At 41.0% G+C, this 20,837-nt stretch overlaps 1 protein-coding gene across 5 annotated transcripts; it reads right to left on the reverse strand.

Moving 5' to 3' along the window:
- Nucleotides 1-215: 215 nt before the first annotated feature.
- On the reverse strand, nt 216-20,235 carry rnf111 (ring finger protein 111). Of its 5 annotated transcripts, none has more exons than XM_058088480.1 (15): nt 20,101-20,235; nt 13,670-14,623; nt 10,373-10,505; nt 7,866-8,020; nt 7,030-7,224; nt 6,442-6,815; nt 5,960-6,200; nt 5,493-5,850; nt 5,057-5,182; nt 4,849-4,966; nt 4,397-4,477; nt 3,284-3,379; nt 2,982-3,068; nt 2,584-2,687; nt 216-1,433 (listed from the first exon to the last, which is right to left on the reverse strand). In XM_058088480.1, the coding sequence occupies exons 2-15, from the start codon at nt 14,535-14,537 to the stop codon at nt 1,316-1,318; spliced, it is 3,054 nt and encodes a 1,017-aa protein (XP_057944463.1). In that variant the 5' UTR covers nt 14,538-14,623; nt 20,101-20,235; the 3' UTR covers nt 216-1,315. The 5 variants fall into 5 exon arrangements, with proteins under 5 accessions (XP_057944463.1, XP_057944462.1, XP_057944466.1 ...); XM_058088479.1 differs by having other exon boundaries at nt 6,442-6,818; XM_058088483.1 differs by lacking the exon at nt 7,030-7,224 and having other exon boundaries at nt 6,442-6,818.
- Between the last annotated feature and the right edge of the window lie 602 nt (nt 20,236-20,837).

Consider the following 20,837-nt stretch of genomic DNA (forward strand, 5'->3'; position numbering starts at 1 on the left):
TAAAAAGTGATTAATCTGATTAAAGCTTTTGAAAAGTAAAAAAAATTACAATTTCAATGTGGGAATGCAAAAACGTCCTCACATTTTCTTTCCCAGTACTTCTTTTAAACAAGGTTCCAGAAAAAGTGCTTAGATTGTGAACATTTTCTCGGACCAAACATCTTTCAAAGTTACAAGCACAAAACATGACACACAGCACTCAATGAAGTTATCCAAGTTTATTCTTTTTTTTAAAACTAATATAAATCCCACAGAATGTGATCCGGGTGCCTTTGAAGTGTATGCGTGATGAATGCATATATGTATACCTGCATTAATTCATAGAAGTACTGCATTTCGTCACTCCATTGAAAATATGTTTTTATTATTTACTTTATTTCATATTCAGAGTGGAAATACATGGCCTCTGCACACTGTCATCGTCGTCACAACTATTCTAGCATTTTCTCTCTCGTGTGCAAGTCCATGCCAGTGAGTTAGTAAACACTTTTGTAGTGTAGTGCTTCCACAGTTGAGACTGAAAGGAGGGGTCTGGAAGGGGGGGGGGGGCTGAGATTTGAATGCACAAACAGGCAATGAATGAATGAATGAACTTTGTATATCATCTATGGATCACAAGGCCTCCTCTTTTTGGGCTGTGTGACGTTCTCCAACATGGATGAGACTACTGTGTGTGTCATAGGCAACAGCGCCTGTTTAGAAAATACTGAGTGTGTGTATGTGTGTGTATACTAATACAGCAGCTCATCTGTTATCATATTTGTCCCTAGTTAGGAATGTCTAGGAATGATTCTTCTCATAAAAAAAACATCTTTCACTAACAATCCACATCTTCTAACCATAAACTAATCAATACAATGATTGGTAAAAATGAACTCTGCAATGTTTTGTGATGCTTTGACATTCTATTCTAGTAAAGCGAGGCATTGGGCGTCTTTACTAGAGCAGTTATCCTCACCTTTTAGGCCGCCTTAAGCCTGTGTTAGATGTGCAAAGAAATGCATTGCAAGGAAACATGCAGAACATAAATGACACTTGAAGAAACAATCCAACAGCTACATAAAAGCTTTATAAATACATAAACTCTTAATAATAAACCCTTAATGGAGATGTGTAGCTGTTGTAAATATAATAATAATAATAATAATAAGTGATAGCTGGCACTGTTGTCTTAACGTCCAAGTAGTAGAGCTGCGCAGGTCATTCATGCCTTCTTTGGTTGACTGCAGTACTCATAGGAGGAGGAAATGAACATGAGCTCAAAAGAAGACAAAAGTGTTGTTAGAAAGGAAGGAAAAAAGAAAAAAAAACAGCATCAACTCTCAGCAGACAGCTGCGCCTCAATGTCCACTCTGCAGATGGGGCACTTCTTGTTGGTGAGCAGCCACTGGTCCACACACAGCTGGTGGAAGAGGTGCATGCATGGCAGGCGCCTGCAACACAACACGCCGTGCTTAGACATGTGCATCAACAGGTTAGAACGCTAAGACTTTTCTTTTAATGGTTAATTGGCGACTCCAAATTGTCCATAGGTATGAATGGGAGTATGAATGTTTGTCTATATGTGCTCCGTGATTGGCTGGCGAGCAGTCCAGGGTGTACTCCGCATCCCACCCGAAGAGACTCCAACATACCCTTGCTACCCAAGTGTAACTAATGTCATTTATCGAAATCCCTGTTGGTGGTCTACCACATTAAAGCAACAAAATACTGAATTTTTCATATAATAACAGATGAAGTGTTGCACCAATGACACCTGATCGCCTACTTTTGCAGCCCATAATGTTACTGGACCAGCCAGGACACCTCTGCTGTTTGAGCACTAGCATCTCAGATCATATGTGTATTTATAACTGTCACTCGTTATATCACAGCTCAAATATCAAATATGGCAAAAAAATAAATAAACTAGATCATGCAATTCAATGCTGAAAAGCTAAAGCGAAAATGAAACGCTTTGAAAAGATACAAAAATCAAAATTTAGAATGAACACAGGAGCTGTTCGGAATCTGAAGCTTGGCTGAAATGCTGTGGGAATAGGCTAAAACGTAGAATGAATTGGCGGTTTGAGCTCAAATCGGGAATCCACCAGCTACGCTATACAACTTTTACTAATTTGCCAAAATTGAGGTAGCAGTATGGTGCGATCTCCCATAATGCTTTGCAGCACTGCTCTTTAATGTGTTAAATGCTGTGTATTTATGTACATAAGTACATACAGTGTTAACCGTCTTTTCCGTTCAAACCATTGCTCCTAAATAGTTGATAGGTGGCAGTGATTAAATTACAGTGATTTCAATCGGATCTAATGTGTTTTTTTTAACACTAACTGAGTGGTTTGGTATATCTGGACTTGATATTACGACATCCAGATCACAAACCAAGCATTTCACAAGCCTAGCTGGATTCATCTTCTCATTGTTTCATCATTCTTCAATTACAAATTCCCAAAATGCATTGTTGCACTGCTGCTATTACATATTTAATGTAATCCCAAAAATATATGACAAAAAGTGGCACCCAGGGGTTTTGTCCCGTGATTACAATACCTTCGAGGTTTGACCGTGACTTAGCGCACGTACCTGACGTCCTCCCCTTCCTCCAGTATGGACAGACAGATGGTACATTTCTCCTCAGTGTCTTCATCCGCCCCCTCGTCTTCATCCTGCTTGCCATGCAGCTTTCTCTGTGATGTGACAAAGATTAGGAGACATCATAATTGATGAGGAGCATCCAAGGGCAAAGCTAAGTCCATGTTGAATAATCCCATTGTGTTATAAAAACATGAAAATGCTACAACTATAGAATAGAGTATAGAATCATTTGTAAAAGAAACATTCAGGATTCCTTTGGGGACAGAGAGAATGGTCATTTTGTCCTGTAAATAAAAAAACTGTATGAGTAACATGCCCCCCCCTAACATCTAGTGTACATGTGAGCAGAGACTTGTTTCCAAATTGATTTGTTCATTATTTCTCACCGATTCAGGGGTTGCGTGCATATTTTTTCCAATAGATGCCCAAGCTTCAGGGGTTAACTGTTGGTCAATGTCTCTCTCCAACACCTTCTGTATTGGGTGGCAGGGTGTTAGATGGCTCATTTAGTTACACACTAGGGAAACCCGTCCCCAACAGTATCTGCATTCACAGCTAAAAGACACTACAGTATTTGGCTAAAGTGAGTACTAAAGACCACTCTGTCCCAAGACACACTGCAAATTTATCATCAAAAATACATCCAATAATGTCAATATTTTTTCTACAGACACACAAAAGGCCTCACCTTTTTGTATTTGTGTGGGTAAGTGCACCTCTCTATGGTTCCCTGAGAGGCTCCTCGGTTTACAGTCCCCAGTCGTTCCTCTAAATGCAGCAGGTCCTTCATGGAAGACAAACACAAAACTCATAACACCTAATTCTGTTCGGATTGTTGCTTGCTGCCTAAACAACGTGCAAGCTGTCAATCACTCTGCATTTCTGGTGTTTTGGGAGTGAATATTTTCACGGACTGACTGACACAAAGCTGCTTTTACATGTGGACATAGCACACATGTGAATCGGCATGCTGCAGTTACTGTGATTAAAAAAAGTCAACATAGATACAGTTATTTTTAAAGACTATGCCTTTTGGCACATTAAACCTATGCGAAGCATGGTCAGCATATGTTTGCACATTTCTTATATGTAACATACACACGTGGACAAAATTATTGGTACCCCTCAGTTAAAGAAAGTATAATAAACAAATTATAAAATAAACAAATTATTGAAAAAATGATAAACAAAAATGATGGTACCTCTTCAAAAATGTTTTTAATTTTTTTTTATAATTATGTTAATCAACCATTCAAAAGTGATGGCTGATTTTGATTGTTTAATTTTCAATATTTTCATTTATTTATTATTAGTTTTGGAAATTTCTTAGGTGACTTAGGTGTTAATTTAGGTTCAGTCGAGGTAGAGATTCAACTTATACCATCAGGTTAACAGTTCCCCTCCATAGATGGACAAAGATGAGTACATAAAATGAAGCGTGCTGCTGTTGTTCAGTAGATAAGAGAACAGTTCTGCACTTCACATGTTGATATGCAGCTGTACTGTTTACAGAAGTCCCATTTTTTCTTTGGTTTCATTAAAAAAGGCAGGTTTTTAGTTTAGTTTCATTTTTACTTTAGGTTTATTTTTTTCTGAATATGAAAAACTTTAGGTTCTCCTTTTCTCCCACTCCAAGATACACACGGTGAGTGTGTATCTTGTGTGGTCTTTAGTCACCCCCCTAATGTGCTGGAAAGCATGATCACTATCCTATTGCTCATCTACCTCTCCACAACTGAAGTTATCAATGGATTTTTCCCTTATATAAGTCCACCAATGGCTTGTGACACTAAGTTCTCACCTCATATGTTCTTCCAAAGCCGGTCATTCTAGATGAGATGTAGCGAATGTGTGGGTAAGTGACTTCAGATATGCCAGTGTGCTGTCGGGGGGAAAAAAAGGAAAGAAATGCATGCTGCTTTAGCATTATGCAAGCAGTAAGACACAACTTAAGTCATCATATATTCAGTAAAACCAATGGTCATTTTTAAATCTGTGCGTTTAATTAAAAAGTCAGCAGATGCTGAGAAGAGCAAACAGTCGCCTATATTTTTGAATAGATTTTTCCTCAAGGTTTCGCAGCTTATCGAGTGTGTTCTGGAAATGCTTGATGAGCTACCATTAATTTTTCATGCATAATTCATAAGCTTCGACACAGCATCCTTGAAATAAGTGAGGTCAGGAAAAAAAATCTAAAACACAATTCAATTAACAGTGAGTCATACTTATGCAAATGAAATTCTTATGTGTTACCATGAAGGGGATGGGGAAGTGGTGCAGTCTGGAAGTGGGGTGGTAGTGGTGCAGGTGGGAGTGCAGGTGCCCTGAAGGGTAAGACGCTACGGTCACTCCAGCCTCGATGCCGAGCTCCCTGTTGAAAAAAAAACAGCAGTGTTCAAGGTCATTACAGTAGGCATGGACATAAAACCGTAGATGTGATGATAAAGCCTCTCGGACTGACCATGCTGTTCTTTGCTCTGGCTGACGAGGGTGGGAAGACATAGTCTGCGGTACATGGATATGGTGTCCATGACCATAGTTTGGGTGCATTCTGTGAGGATGAGGAGGAGGACGCTCGTGTGCTCGTCTACATAAAAAAAGAGGGCAAAGATTGATGTACATGAGGCTTCATTAGAATTACTGTCAGGCAATGCTGCCTTAGGCTGTGCCTCAAAATTTAATACTTCTGTCAGTACACCTCAATACATATACAGTGTACACTGTGTACATACTAGTTTCTAAGTGTGTACTTACTGTCGTTGCACACTTATACACACTTTGACTGCATTTCTTAGTGTGACCGCACTTATGCACTCAAAAGAAAAAGTGACATACAGCCTAACTAAGGCTTTTGCAAAGTATTGCACACTACGGATGTTCAAGATGGCGGTACTAACGTCGGATGCTGCATCATTCTGCGTCTCTGGACCTCCATCCTCTGCAACATGTCGTGCTGATGGAGCCGCTGAACTGATCCCAGTGCGGGCATATGGTGCGGCAGGGCCTGGTGGTCTGTCGGCAAGTGCTGGGCCAGTGGGGCACTTGAGCTGGAGAGGTGGTGGGCAGGTAGAGGAGGGGCAGTGGGCACAGTGTGGCCTGACGGGTGAGATGGCAGCGGTGGATGAAAGGAGTGGATATTATGGGGAAGAACATAATCGCCTTGTGGAGGGGGCTGGGGTGTAAGTTGGGGGTTCCCGTGGGAATGAGGGCAGGCAGTAGAGGGCTGATGATGCAACGACCGTGCCAGAGAGCCATCTGAATGGAGGGGAAAGTGAAAAAGTGAGATATTTTTATCAACAGCAACCATCCCTCCACCAGTCACATGATTACCTAACATTTACAATGAAGACAAGTGCATACTTACAAGAAGGGTGCATGTAATGTCTACAGTGCTGCTGAAGCTGTGTTTGAGGTTGCGCCACCATGGTGGAGGTGAAAGAGTCCACTGCAGCGGGTTGGCTGGGTCCAGGGGTGGCTTGGGAAACGTAAGCAGGAGGTCGTGAGGTGGAGCCTGGACAGCAGGGGTCAAAGGCAGAGGTGCTACCGTGGAAACTTGCCCCGCCGCTTCGAACACTACTGTTGCTCAGGTCCACTGGCAGCGTTTGCTGTGAGTAGAGAATGCCTATTAATAAATGTCTTTTGGAGGCTGTGGTACGAAACTCCACAACACTGACACCCCCTAACTACAAAATGCAATGGATGCCCATAACACATATTTGTCACCCTAATATCATATACAGTAGTTGATTATTGACAAAAACTTTACTTGGAGCTATGGAAAACAGGTGCAACTTGAATGTTTACTCCTACTAATACTGTGTATATTTGCAATGGATGCAGCCTTACCTGGTCGTGGTAGTGAGCTGTGCTGTTGTTGCCGCCACCACCACTGCTGCTGCTGACTCCAGCACAGGGTGCAGGCAGTGCACTCGGTCTTTCCACAGCACAGCTAGGCTCCTGAAAAGGCAGTGTGCCCGGGGGTTGCGGTGTCGGGTGATGGACGTGGAGCACAAAATGGTGCGCATTGCTGTGACTGTGCTGGGACCCGTTGGTCTGAGACGACGAGGCCTGCATGCAACTTGAATGGGAGTGGCTGAGGGACAGATGACCAGGGGAGGGCCTTCCACATGGGGAGTGCTGCTGACAGCATGAAGGCAGCCTAGGCATGGCGGTGCCTGCATTCTCTCCCGCTGAACCTGACAAACCTGGTCTGCTTTCATCTGCTGAGAAGGAGTGTAGAGATAAGAAAGATGCAGGCTAAAAGCAGTTCAAATGTAACAAAACCAAAAAAACAACAGAGAGTTTATACAGTACAAAAACACATCTCTTGCAAATACAACAGAAAAGCCCAAGTTGAAGACCTAAGCTGTCTAACTAAAAACGTCCCATGTTTCCAGTGTCTTAACAGCAGCTGATTGCAACATGCTGTCTTACCCTCTGCGGCTGCTCGATTCGAGCCACTTGGCCTCGGTGTGTGCATACTGTCTGGTATTGAGCCTGGGCAGCTAGTGGAGGGCCCTGGGGCATCATTGAGCTCTGAGGTAGAGGCATGCTGGGAAGATGATGACGAGGACGACCTGACTGTTTGAGGATGAATGCTGCCAGACGTTGTTGGCACGACCGAGAGGTCTATGGACAAAGACAGATTCCAAAGCAGATAAAATATGTATTTAAAATTTGTATTATATAGCTACAGTGTGTAATCCAGTCGAGTGACTCCGTTTCAGTCAGTAAAATGTCCCTTTTCGTCGACGTTTTTGTTTTTTTCCCACTGCCTGAGTGAATCAATTTATGAGCAAAGACAAGCATGTATGTAAATCAGGTTGGTGTGTACATGCACATTTTCAATATGAATACCATTTGTTAAAAAAAACAAATATCCTCGAGCACGACGGCAGTATAATATGGTCACAGTATAAACAAGTCACAAATGTAAACCTCGGGTGTGTGATAAGTGAGTGTGTGCTGGTCAGCAAAGGCTTAACAGCCAGAATGAAGAGAGAATCTTATTAGCATCCCAGCGTGTGCGCTTCATCTACTTTACATCTTCAAAAATGCATTTCTCTCTGATACTCTGCTCTATAAAATGTATTTTCTGAGTTTGCGTTTCCAGCCTAATGGGCTGTATTTATACCTATGCCTTTCTAAGTTGCATCATTCATCCCTTTACACCAGGAAGAAGAATAGTAGTACTAGTCCATCAGCTTCTAAGACAGCGTAGCTCTGAATGGAGACCATCATCAATGAACATGGACTGATGTTATACATACCATCTTCATCCACAGTTAGATCCACCACCTCCCCGGAATTCTGACGCAGCGGCTGGATGACGGTCGACAATCGGTGTCTTCCTCGAGAGTCCTGGAGACGATTCTGTGAGCAACTGTTAGCCCATAACCTGCCAAGACCCCCCAGGGAACGCGACCTGCAAACACACAAACATGTTGGTGCTTACAACCCGCAGCGAAACACTGCATACACCACAGCTAGATTGGTTGCTTTGCTGGAAATAAAAATGCCGCAAGTCTGCTGGGATAGGCTCCAGCATACCCCCATGACCTTAGTGAGGATAAGCGACACAGAAAATAGATGGATGGTGTTTTCAGGCTGCAACTACCAATATAATAATAATTTGAACCACATGCAGACAGTTCGTGGTTTAGTCTGCAATATAACAGAAAACAGGCAAAAATGTCCATCGCCCTTTTCCAAAGTCAAGGCTGATGTGTGTGAATATCTTGTTTTACCTAAAACCCAAAGATAATAGGTCTGTTTTCATGGATGACATAGGGAACTAAAGCAAACTAAACACAAAAACACAAAATCATGAGAGGGGAATGCAGAGTGAATGCCATAATTGGCCAAGCTCCTCAGCATCTCCCAGGGCAGAGAAACCATCCACAAGGGAAGGGTTCCTAATTAAGTAGACTTGGGATTATTTTGTAAATATCTGCTTGCCACCACGAACCCCCGAGGATGGGAGGGGTGAAGCCTGGAGGAAAACAATACACTGTAAACATGTGCACTAGTGGAATGGATGCTTGGTAAACCTTGTGGTGTGGAAAGCCTGTTATTTGGTTTAACATGAACAGGTTAAAAAATATTTCATGGTACTCTTGAAAACAATTATTCCTTCTCAATACCATTGTACAAAGCTTAATAGATCACAGTTGCCGTCCAAGGGACAGAATTATTATTTTTTTTATCAATATATTTCTGATATTGAATCAGTGTCACATTCTTTACTGTCTGAATATTGACAAAAAACAGACAAATAATCCGGAAATCTCTTAATTATACTACTTTGACAAACAGTATTTTCCAATTAATCCTGTACTAAAACATACTATTGTATATTCAGGGATGATCTTAAGATATATACTGTATAAAAATCAGTTTGGGCAATATCTCTAATGCTTTTGTGACTACGTCCATGTCCTAAGCTCAACTGTAGCATGAGAACAGGGACTGATCAAGTGTGTTTCTAATTGATCCATATTGACTACTCTGGTTGTTGTAACACACTGCGTTCTGGGTAGGACGGCTCTCGAAAGCATCCCACTGTGCACTGCTGAAACACTGGAATGCTCTCTTAATGCACTGCTTTGCTAGGGAGCATCAACACAACACAGCAGCCAGAACACTGAACAACATGTATTCATAGAAAAGAGGTGCTCTGTGGGAAAAATGTTGGCTTACTGACTAGAGCTGCAGCTATCAAATATTTTAATAATCAAGTATTCTACCGCATATTGTTCGAAGTCTTTTTTTTCCAGCTTTTTCCTAATTACGGAGTTGCCACAGCGGATCTTTTTTGATCCGCATATTGATTTTTGGCTTCAGCATTCCGGATGCCCTTCCTGACGAATACCAATGATGCTTACGAGTGGAGATTCGAACCCGCTAACCACTACACCACAGCGGCTCAAAGTAAAGTGTTCAAAGTAAAATTTAAAACACCTCTGTAGTGGAACACATTACTCTCAATTACTAAGTGAGTAATATAATGACAAATGAGGCCATTTTCTGCAGATGGTCCCTGGGCCGCACTTTGGATAACCCTACTTTTGTCCTACCTCCGTCAGGGTCAGCTAGTGGGTTCTGCTCTATGAGCAAAATATAAGTCCTTTTGGCTTGTTGGCGTGATCGAGAAATGGTGGTTGAAGGGGTATGCACCACATTAACCTGCAATAATTAACATAATAACATTGCTGTCATTCTCTCTCTCGCTGAAACCCTGCAGAAGTCACGTTGCCATTGTAATAAACCGCCACACATTCAACAGTAGTCTTACTTAAGACAACGTTAGCCCTGCACGCTGCAATGTTGTGTTAGTAAGGTACATTAACCTTAATCTCCCTGATTTGCACTACGTTAAGTTTACCTTCCGCGACATTCGGGAGGAAATGATGCAACTCATAAAATTTGCTGTTGCGGTACGGAAGTGCTACGTTACAACGGATACACCTCACGGTGTTCACTTGCTGTTTGGCCAAAATGTATGTCTTTTTTACATTTGGTTTTCTTTCATTGCCTTGGCATATTCTCCGGCGCCTGCTAACCACTGAAAAACAATACTCAACTATTTGTAATAATCGAGGTACTCAAATTATTCTAGTAGGTTTTGCATTTTACATTGAACCAAAATAGTTCATCATTAGACATAATAGCATTAGTCAATTGATGACTGTTAGTCAACAAAGACCTCTGAGCCTCTCCATAGGCTGAGAGAGTATGCCGGCCCATTTTGTTATGTTGAAAATAAAATGTTTCCTACCTAAAACCATCTCCAACTGTGACGATCTCCACCTCACTGTCTGTCGAGGTGACGTTGATCTCCTCACTGGCGGGGACAGCAGGTGCTGGAGCTGGAGTAGCCTCAATCACAACCACGTCTTCATCCAGAGCACCTGAGCATCAACATAAAATAAGTTGAGTTGCGGTAGCCTCACACAGATTGACACAGTGACTTTTTAAAACACTTTTAGGTAATGTATTGCAGCATCTTTAATACCTTGACAACACCATTACTTAACTTAATAACTTAATTCATACTATCAATCTTTCTAATCTGGATTTGCAATCATAAATATACAGAAATTAATGCAATTTTTACAGTGGCTAATGCAATATTTCAGTTTAAGCCAAGATTTTTTGCAAGACAACCTATGTAATGTCATCCATGCATGACTAAGATATGAAACATAGTGATAAATCCTACCTCTGGCGGTGTGACATGTTAAACATTCTGTTTAGCAGGAGTGTTTTTGTGCACAACTGCAAACAACTTGCCATGCAAGTGAAGTTCATAACTTCCCCAATGGGATGTTGATCCCCTGAGCGCTGGTGCTTAGCACCCACTGCAACTAACTGGGACTAAGGTGAGGCTTTTATGTGGTTACAAAAACAACACAGGTCTGACAACCCACAAGGGAAATTTTGCAAACAAGCTGGATCAAATAAAACAAATGTAAAAATTAAAAAATATTCATCAGTGTGTGTTCATCTAGAGGTATTTATTGAGAATGCATATGAATGGTGCCTTTGAATGTATTATCTGCAATAAAGGCATGGATTTCCATTGGAATACTCATTGTAACATGACCAATTGGTTTTAGATCATGGCTGACTTCCCTCCTTGCTTTTCACTATGACAAACAAGTACCTTGGTTTCCCTCAAGAGACCTTCTGTTTCCATACAAAGGCAAGTTTGCTATCACCTGATTTTATGCTGCTGCTGCTAATCAGAAAATAGGCAATGCCATTCATATGCACAAATGGGTCATTTCCCAAAGATGAGAACAGAAACCAAATCTAGGGAATTACATAAATATGTAAAAGTGGTACAATTGGCTATAATTTCCATCACAGACCGCCTGGAGAACATTAAAACATACTGTCCACTTCACTGACCCACAACAACCAATACCATTTCAATACTCATATATAAAAAGGTTCTATTTTGAGTATCAGTACTGAGATAGTTATAATTTGTTAATAAAATATATTATCGTTATAAATATGTTTCAGTAAATGGAAACATTAAAAAGGACAAGTAAATAAAAGAAACATTCAGGCTATATGGATAAATACTGGAGCAAAAGTTTCGACTGATCCAGACAATTTATAAATGATTTCTGTAAATATATTCTGCAATACTTTAATTGTATTGCTTTATGTTGATGAATTTGCCATGGTAATTGTAAACTTGTTATTGTCGATTGTTGATGACAAAGCTGCTTCAGTCTTTATGAGATGTGTCTTTTATTTCCTTGCAGTCAAAATGATGTCAACTTCAATCTTTGTCCATTTCCTTGATGTCCTTTGGCTGCGGTTGTCTGTTTAACTTGATGTAGATTTTGCAGTTGGTTGCACATCTTCACATGTGACAAGATTAAATTGTGGGTGAGTATAGAAGCCTTTATCCGACAACATAGTTAGCCCCGTGTTCATCATGGAGTGTGCCTCAGTTCAGTTCTAAACTGCACACATTTTGGGGCCATTGCATTGGAGAGGATCAGGAAATACAACTGCTGCCCGTCTGTTGATTGCTTATGTCATGATTAGTTAGTTAGTTGATGTAGCCGCCACCATCCCATCTACACAACACATGGTCAAACCGGTCGGATCAGGATTACTGAACCGAACCATACAATAGCAAACCAAAGTGAACGGGACCGCTTGGTGGAAACACTGGTTCCACTGCAAACCTACGATGCACCCGTTTTTGTTTTTTGTTTTTTTTACTAGCTAGAGAGGTGCATCATGACATTGATCCTTACGTGTCTGAACAAGAAGCAAAAACATTGGAAGCTAAACTATTTGCTGAAAGCCTTCCTGACTGAATGACCATTTGACAGCTGCAGAAAATATAAGCATTAGAAAATTACACTAGTAAACCTATCAATCAAAGCTATGTCTATACAGTATGTGCCCTGCGATTAGCTAGCGACCAGTCATAGTGTACCCTGACCTAGTGAGGACAAGTGTCATAGAAAATTAATTATTCTTTTGAGTTCTGATGCCAAATTCACTCATCATTGAGCTGTCACTGTCAAACAACATATTTGTGGTGGCCGATTTTTAAAATGTGCGTTATTTCATATTATCACAAAACAATATTGATGTTGCATTGCTGTGACTATTTCTCTTTGCTTTGCTGTGCATCCATTACTGTGTTTTGTGTTATCACAAAGCCAAGACAACCGCAGTTCAAAAATACCCGCTGGGGGCATGTGATAATTACATTATTATACTTATTAATTGGTATTTTATAGCTGTTTACTGGCGGATGACAACCGTATGACAAATTTTTATTAGGTATTAAGGTTTTGGCGACCGAGTCGTGTGCTTTCTTGGTGTCAGTGTGGTGTTTTGTCGGCTGCTCATTTATGTGGATGTTTGTTCCTTTCAGCTTGCTTCTCTGCAAAACCAATGACGTGTAGTGTTCTCTCTGCTAGACATTGAAATGCATATATCAATGTTTACAAACACCAGCTTTGATAGCAGAAAGTTGGCCACCTGTTGCTCTGTTGAAGGAACATCATCTTGTTCTCTTATCAGTTGCTGATGCCTGTGTGTAACGTGCAAGCCCAGTCACGGTCATGTTACTCATGTGTGTGGACTGCTCCAAATAACAATTATACATATCATTTGCGATATGAGATCCGTTTATCATTTTTGTTCTTTAAAGCATCCAAATTTTCATTATCGCTCTTGAATTCCTTACTGTGTTTTGTTTAATATTTCATGTTGTCTATTTGAGCGCCTTGCTATATAACTGCCCTTTTTAGGTTTTTCGTGAGGACTTTAGCGTCAAAGTAGGTATTTCCCATGACATCCGTTGTTAGCTCGCTCATTAACTTGTTTTCTTGTGCTAGAATGCACAAAAAAGAGGAAATAAATGTGTTCACATAAGGATTATGAATTCCAAAAAAAAGTGCAATTCCCCTTTAAGCATAGATTGATTTGTACACCAGCTCACTGCAGCATAAGGGTATGATAAACAGATTGGATGCAATTATACATACATGCAGACAGTCAAGAGAACTACGGAATCAAGGTCAGTAATTACCTGTGGCTACAGCAGCACTGTTGGGCTGGCTGCTGGTACTGCTGACATCCACGTACAGTTCATCCTCTGCTTCAGTCGAGGAGGGGGAGGATGACCCGCTGCTCAGCTCCTCACTAGAACTACTTGTGCTATTGAGTAAAGCATATTTTCGACGTGCAATCACTTCTCGTTTCTTCCTCTGCAGTAGTAGTCGCTCCTTTTGCTTCTGCGTACGCTGCCCTCCCCCAGGAACAGATTTCACAAATCGTTTCCTATGTAGAGGCCGCCGACTGCTCAAACATGGGCGTTTCAGCAACACCGACTCTGCTTCAGGCCGCACCCATTTGTGTGAGCGGGTCCGCCTCGTTCGGCCCACAACAGGGCGAAGACTAACTCCAGTGGCTCCAGTTGTCAGGACAGGTGTTTTTTGCTGGCCCCCAGTGGGTCCAGCTTCCCCGTCCTCCTCAGAACTGAGTGTGTCCGAGTCACCAAATCGTAAGCTGGAGGAAGGCGATGACGCACAGTCACTAAACGATGACTCGTGATTGCGTTCATCCTCACTAGAGTGCTGTAAAAGTTCTTCCCTGGGACGCTGGGGGGCCACAGAAGTCTCACTAAAATGGCCCACTTTGAGCGAACAGTCAGACGGTCCAGCCTGTTGGACTTTTCTTTTTCGACGCCCTCTCTCTGAGTCCTTGTGAGCCCCCGTGTCCCTCAATGTCCGATGCCTGGATTCTGAGCACAGAGTTGCAAATTCGCTGTCTGCCATTCCTATCACCTCCATGTTGCTAGGGAAACTCTTGGCTGCTTCCATGGGCTCCGGGTTCACCAGAGGCTCCTTCAGATGCTCCTGTCTGCTGGAGGGCTCGGATGGCACCTCACTCTTCATAGTGGCAGGTCTGTCCTGACCAAGCTAACAAGAGTGAATAGGCACACAGCACTTCCTATGCTTCGAACCACTTCATCTCACAACACCTAGAAGAGAGGAAAAGAATAACAAGATAGTTTAGTTACAAGTCATTCTGCTGAAAGCCTGCTAATCGTGACTTCACCCGTGGGAGGTAATAACTGAAATGAAGTAATCTAGAAATGGTCTGTATTATCATCTGTGATAAATTTAGGAAGCGTGTCGACATCCATTTGAACATGTCATGCTGAGATGACATGGGAAGTCCGATGCTTTACGGAGCTTCACACATGCCCTACTCTACCTGTAAGATCAGGACAAACACTCAATAACGCTCACTTTTTGTTCTTAAACTCCACAAAAAGGGAGCAGAAGAAGCTGCAGGCAAAAGACAAAACAAAAGAATGTATGCTAATATCTCATTAACTGGGACGAATGGTTTGATTCCATGAGTCATCCACTTGGTTGGCCTATGTGGTTGGATTCTAGAATCACTTGTAAGAGATGAGCCAATACTGTTCAAATCAAAGTAGGACATCCACAAAGCCTGTTCTGACTGTGTCGCATGAAGTGACACCAAAAGAGGTACAGTACTTCTTGTACTAGTTCTAGTAGAAATTTCACAGAAGTGCAAGATCTCCCGGATTAATGCCAAATACCAACATGGTGATGTTTAAGCCCATTCTAAAATACAACAAAGATGTCGTCTCTGAATAAAATGAGGGCCTGTTCACACAGGAACATTTTCAATTGTAATGCCAGCCTTGCCCTGAAAGATTATTTTGAAAATCTAATAATGCCGCTGTGTCGTTTCCGCGTGGACAAGCAAAACCATACTTTCCGATGACGACGTCACGTGACCATAAGTGACTGGTTGTGTACTGGTGAAGCGCCAGCATCATATGTGACTATTTCGACAGACATGTCTCTAGATATTTTTTGTCTTCACCATTTCTGCATCTACATCGTCTTCAATCTGAACAAGCAGAGGACGACAAACCTTATGCATGAATGTTCTTTTTTCTATAGTCTTAAGTGTGTCACATTGTCTCTCTGTTTTGCATATTACATTGTTTTCATCTGTTCCTGTGTGGATGTGATTATTTTCCTGATTAGACACTGCGTGGATACAATCTATACAAAAAAAGAAAACCCACTCTCACAAAGACAGGAAGTCCCACACATGACAGGCATGGTTATTCTGGATTCAGAATACTCTGATCAGCAGAGTGGATTGGCATTATAAATCAATAATCGGCCAATATCAATACTGTATTTTTCACTGATATCGGCCAATACCAATCAATCAGTGGCCGGTCAATCGGGGCACCCCTAATCTCTAACTTATTTTATACTGAAAAGAGTGAATAACATTAATATATTTATCTTATCGACATGACAGCATGTCAGCTTTTTGTCTCTACATAGCAGTGCAATTATAATTCTCTGCTCTCTGTATCGCACACGGCAACGAGATGGCATTAATCGTGTGACATGTCTATTTAATAGAGCGATGGTGCAGTGGGTTTTGACCTTGTAAATGATTTTGGTGTCTACCGTCTTTTATAAAAGACGGGTATGCTGCATGTGTTTGGTCTTCATTACCCCAAGCAGGGTTATTTCATGTTCCTATGTGACACCCCAGACTTAAGAGTTTGAATAAATTAGAAACATGTCAAAGCACACCCAGACTAATTTTGGAACACCAGTCGTAATTGGAGTTTTGTCACGCAATCACACATGTAAAGCAGCAGGGATGCAAATGATGAACTGTGTGCCAGTGCAGGTTGGCGAAATGCCCACCCTACAATATAAAGTCCCATTTCCCAATTTCCCACGCTGTACATATAAGTGGACAAAAAGACAAGGCATTCGGTGACAACAGGATAAAACAGTATATATCAGAGCATAGGTGACAACAGCCACAAGGCCCTGCTCTGTCTGTGATCGAACAAAGCGGATATCCTCAGCTAGGTATGTGCTCGCCAAGCCTCCTGACCCTGACGTTGAGGTGTGATGTCTAGTCTAAGAACACAACCAGTCTAAGAACACAACACCATGGCGTGGTTAGCTGTACCACTGCAGGTAAGAGTTTAGAAACCACTGTTCAATCACATTACAACTATGGATTGGCATAACTGGGTGTGCACCAATTACAATGTTCTGGCCAATCACCGGTCCTTAAAGGAAAACTCATTTTGGAGGAATTTGAACACGTCTCTTTTCTGTGCGCTAGAAAGATATACGCACAACAAACGTGACAGCTCTGTAGTGCATGTAATGGAATCCGCCTATGTCGCTTGCAAAGACGTTTTACGGTTTAATATACAGTATACCATGTGACCATGTAACAAGTATAAACATGACAACATGTACAGTATTTTGTGTATTTCGGCCATTCTAAACAATACTGGAACTTCCTTGCTTAGAAACTTCATAGAACACCCAGCGCTAACTTTTACAAACTCAGAAATAAAAACACAGCAGTGGCGGCACCTCGAATATGTAACCTTACCTTCAGGTAGTGGTCTGAGCTGAAGCGTTACGAGCGCAATGCTTGCGCTCAGATGAGTGTGTGTTTGCACTCTCAAAATGAAAAGTTGCTGTCCAAACTACTCAATCATATCAGTACAAAATTTAAACAGTTTGCACAGCAGACCTGATTTGACCTCTTACCAAAAATAAAGTGCACAGGGACGCAAACATGGGCAATGTCCCACAGGGCAGCGGTGAAAACCTCAGAGTGGATTCCCCCAAAATCAGGATTTATCATTGGTTTTATGTATTTTTGTACTTTGGATACTGCTTTATCATGATTGTTAAACTTTTAACTGGAATAAATAGTGCTCATGTGAAACTTGATATTTTTGAAACTAAAGTACTATATATATATATATATATATATATATAATATATATATATATATAATTTTTTATACACACATTTTTTTAAGTGTGCAGGAATAGGAGGATCGTGGCTTCAGATGAAATGTCTGTCTGAAAAGTCTGGGAACCTCTTCTTTAAACTGAACTTCCACAACATCAACAAGCGTCCTAAAACCCTCAGTTGGCTCTTTTCACTACTACTAAGAATTTCGGTAAACATGAGACTCGTTCGAGAAGTAGTAAGAGTTGTCGACCGCTTATTCGCTCATGCAAGCCACACTAACGAGGCTCTGATTTCCACAGAATTGGCCATTAAAAATGGAAATATACTGATTAATGTGGAATCTTCTAGAAATTCAATGAACACAATCACAAAACTCTTAACTCTTTTAAGATAGGAGTTGCTGAAATGCGCACCGACGGAGGGAAATGGCGACAAATCCAGCAGAGACGAAAATACAGGCAGCTTACACTGGCGCAGAGTTTGTCTGGCTGTGGATCTCTTCCAATCGAGAAGTATAAGGGTGACGTTGGTGACGCCGTTGTTGTGCGTCTATAAATAGTTTGCACGCACACACGTCTATAGTTTACACACACATCTGTAAATAGTACCAACACATGCAAACATCTGTAAATAGATGATTATTTTGCGTTATGTTTTGTGTTATGTTCTAAATGTGCAAATAAATGGTAGTTACTTTATAATCAAAATCATCTTCTCTCTGTGTTGTTTTTGGTGTTTCATAGAAATAAAACATCTCTTAAGATGTTTGAGGTGTCACTAAAACAAAAATATGTTTGCAATATAAACAAAAATACGCTTCTGCTTGAATTTGCTAGCAGTATGGAGCTCTCTTCTTTGAAAATTGCCAGCCATCAACACATATTACCTTGAAACATCTTCATAGAGACAATATTCACACTTGTGGACAATTTAGCGTGTCCAATTAACCTAACGTGCATATTTTTTCAATGTGGGAGGAAACCGAAGTACCCACAGAAAATACATGTACAGGCAGAACATGCAGATTCCAAACAGGGATGCCTAAACAAGAGATACAAACTCAGTTATTCCAGATTTCCGCTGCAGGCAACATGCTAATCACTAGGCCACTGTGTGACCTGACAGAATTTTTTTTATTAAAGAATTCAGTGAATTAGTCAATTTTAAATACATATGTTCCACTTTCATTGTGTTCTGTTACATGGTTTAAAAATTTGTCTTTTGACCTGACCATTTTTTCTCTTTTTAATAAAGATATTTCAAAAGATATTTCCCGCCCCGCTTTTACTCATGTTTTAACTGTGTATTAACCAATGAATGTTGTATTTTTGTGTGTCTTCTATTCTGTTTACTTGCTTTATTCAACTCCATTCTTCTGTAAAGTGTCTGAGTATTTTGAAAAGCACTATACAAATAAAATGTATTATTATTATTATTATTAAAATTACACATTTTAGAATCTCATACCAGGATACAAACCGATTTCATCTCAAGACCAAAATATGCAGCTCATTCATGTTGATCAATTACAAAGTACTGAACATTTCCTTTTTAAGAGATGTTTAGAAAGTAAACGATGGAGCAATGCTATTTATGACAGCATAGCACTTTCTCAAAAATCTGATTACATTCTCCATTGTACGTTCATGTACTGTCAAGTAGATGCATATTGCTATAGCATTATGGATTAATAATGATACGCTGTGATGTTCATTTCTTTTTTGTGCCAGTATGTCTCAACATTGACGCCCACTTCGGATGCATATTTTGTATGTGGCGTGAGAGTCTTTAAAGCGAAGCAATGACATACATTTTACATGCATCAGAAGGCACAGGACAAAATGTTATATGCGTGTCGACTAAGAATAAACATTTCTGCTCGATGAGATCAAATGGCGATATAGTCGGTTCCAACATGGCTTCTGGTGCTAGAGAAAATATGGTGTCATAGCACTTGCAGCTGTGGATAAGTCAAGATGCGAACGGCAATAACCGTGCCTCCCGGCCTGGTGGAATCGGAATGTGTCAATTTGGTGAATTTAACATAATCTGTGCGGCACAGCTTCTATGACAACAGTTACTATCAGCTGTCTTTCTGTATATCTCCCCCACAGACGTTGTCGAAAAGGCTATGAACTTGTTTCGCCGAAACGCAGAGAAGCAGGCGACACCTTTGCGATAATACGACGTCCATCACGAAGAAATAGAATAGAGATGTGGAGCTAGCTACTTAGCCTGAGACATACCCCACAAATAAGACAACAAAGACGACACATATGTCTATAAATGCTGTTTGCGAAATGTGTCACCATCCTTTCCGTGACGATGGGTTAAATCCGGTAAAAAAAATCAGACAGACAGCCAAACGAGACATACATATCCGAGATAAACCTCGATGTAACTCTTTGGGCCTACACGGAATTGCTATTTAAACGCTGGGATGGCGAAAGTGACAACACAAACCGATGAGAGCAACATCGAAAGCAATGGGCCCTGAAGGGCTACGCGCGAAGCTAACGTGAAGGCTAGCTCAGCTACACTAAGCAAATAAAAGGCTTTACGCCGCTATTTAGCTTCGCGGTCATTTCGGTCCAATTTTAGCATGACAGTACAACTATCGAAAGTGTGTCTGTTTGATAAAATAGAAGTGTCTCACTGTTAGCCCTCGACGAAGTTCCCATCCCTGCTTCTCCAGTCGTCCACTGTTGTTTACCCAGCAGGTCGTCTGTTCGCTGCCGACAATACTCCACTTGCTTTCATTGCCACATGGGGGCACTAGATGACAGTTTAGGCCCAGTTTACGACACTTTTACGACAGTTTGATTCATCCGCCCCAGAAGAGCTCGTTGTACATATATATATTATTTTTTGTAAACTACCAAGAGCAAAATATTATGATCTGAGGACCAACGTTATGCACATAATGTCCAAGAAATCGCTTTATCAATACCATCGCGCCCTCTGGTGGTCATGTTAAGATTTTGAGAGGGCCTTTAGCTTTCTATAGACTCCAGCAAATCCCCACAACCATAATGATGATAAGCTTTATAGAAAACGTATGGATGGAGTACCTTTAACTTTTACTGTGAGGACACTGATTTTTTTTTACCCGATTAGGTCATAGTCCTGTGCTTCTATTCGCACAGAATTTCAGCAAAGTCACTACTTTTATTGTCATGTTCTACATGACTTTTGAGGTCTGTGATGTTCATTTCTTACGCACAATAGCATGAAGGTTTGCCCTTACCCAAGGCATTTAATGAGAATTAAGTTTATGGTTATACGCAACACCCGACATCGTGTCAGTTAAACATGTCAAATATGAAGCTTGCAGTGGAGTTGGTCCTCCACTTCCGTGTGTGGCACTGTTGTGACAAAGCAAGCACACATTAC

Source organism: Doryrhamphus excisus, chromosome 12 (genome assembly GCF_030265055.1).
Source record: "Doryrhamphus excisus isolate RoL2022-K1 chromosome 12, RoL_Dexc_1.0, whole genome shotgun sequence".
NCBI lineage: Eukaryota > Metazoa > Chordata > Actinopteri > Syngnathiformes > Syngnathidae > Doryrhamphus > Doryrhamphus excisus.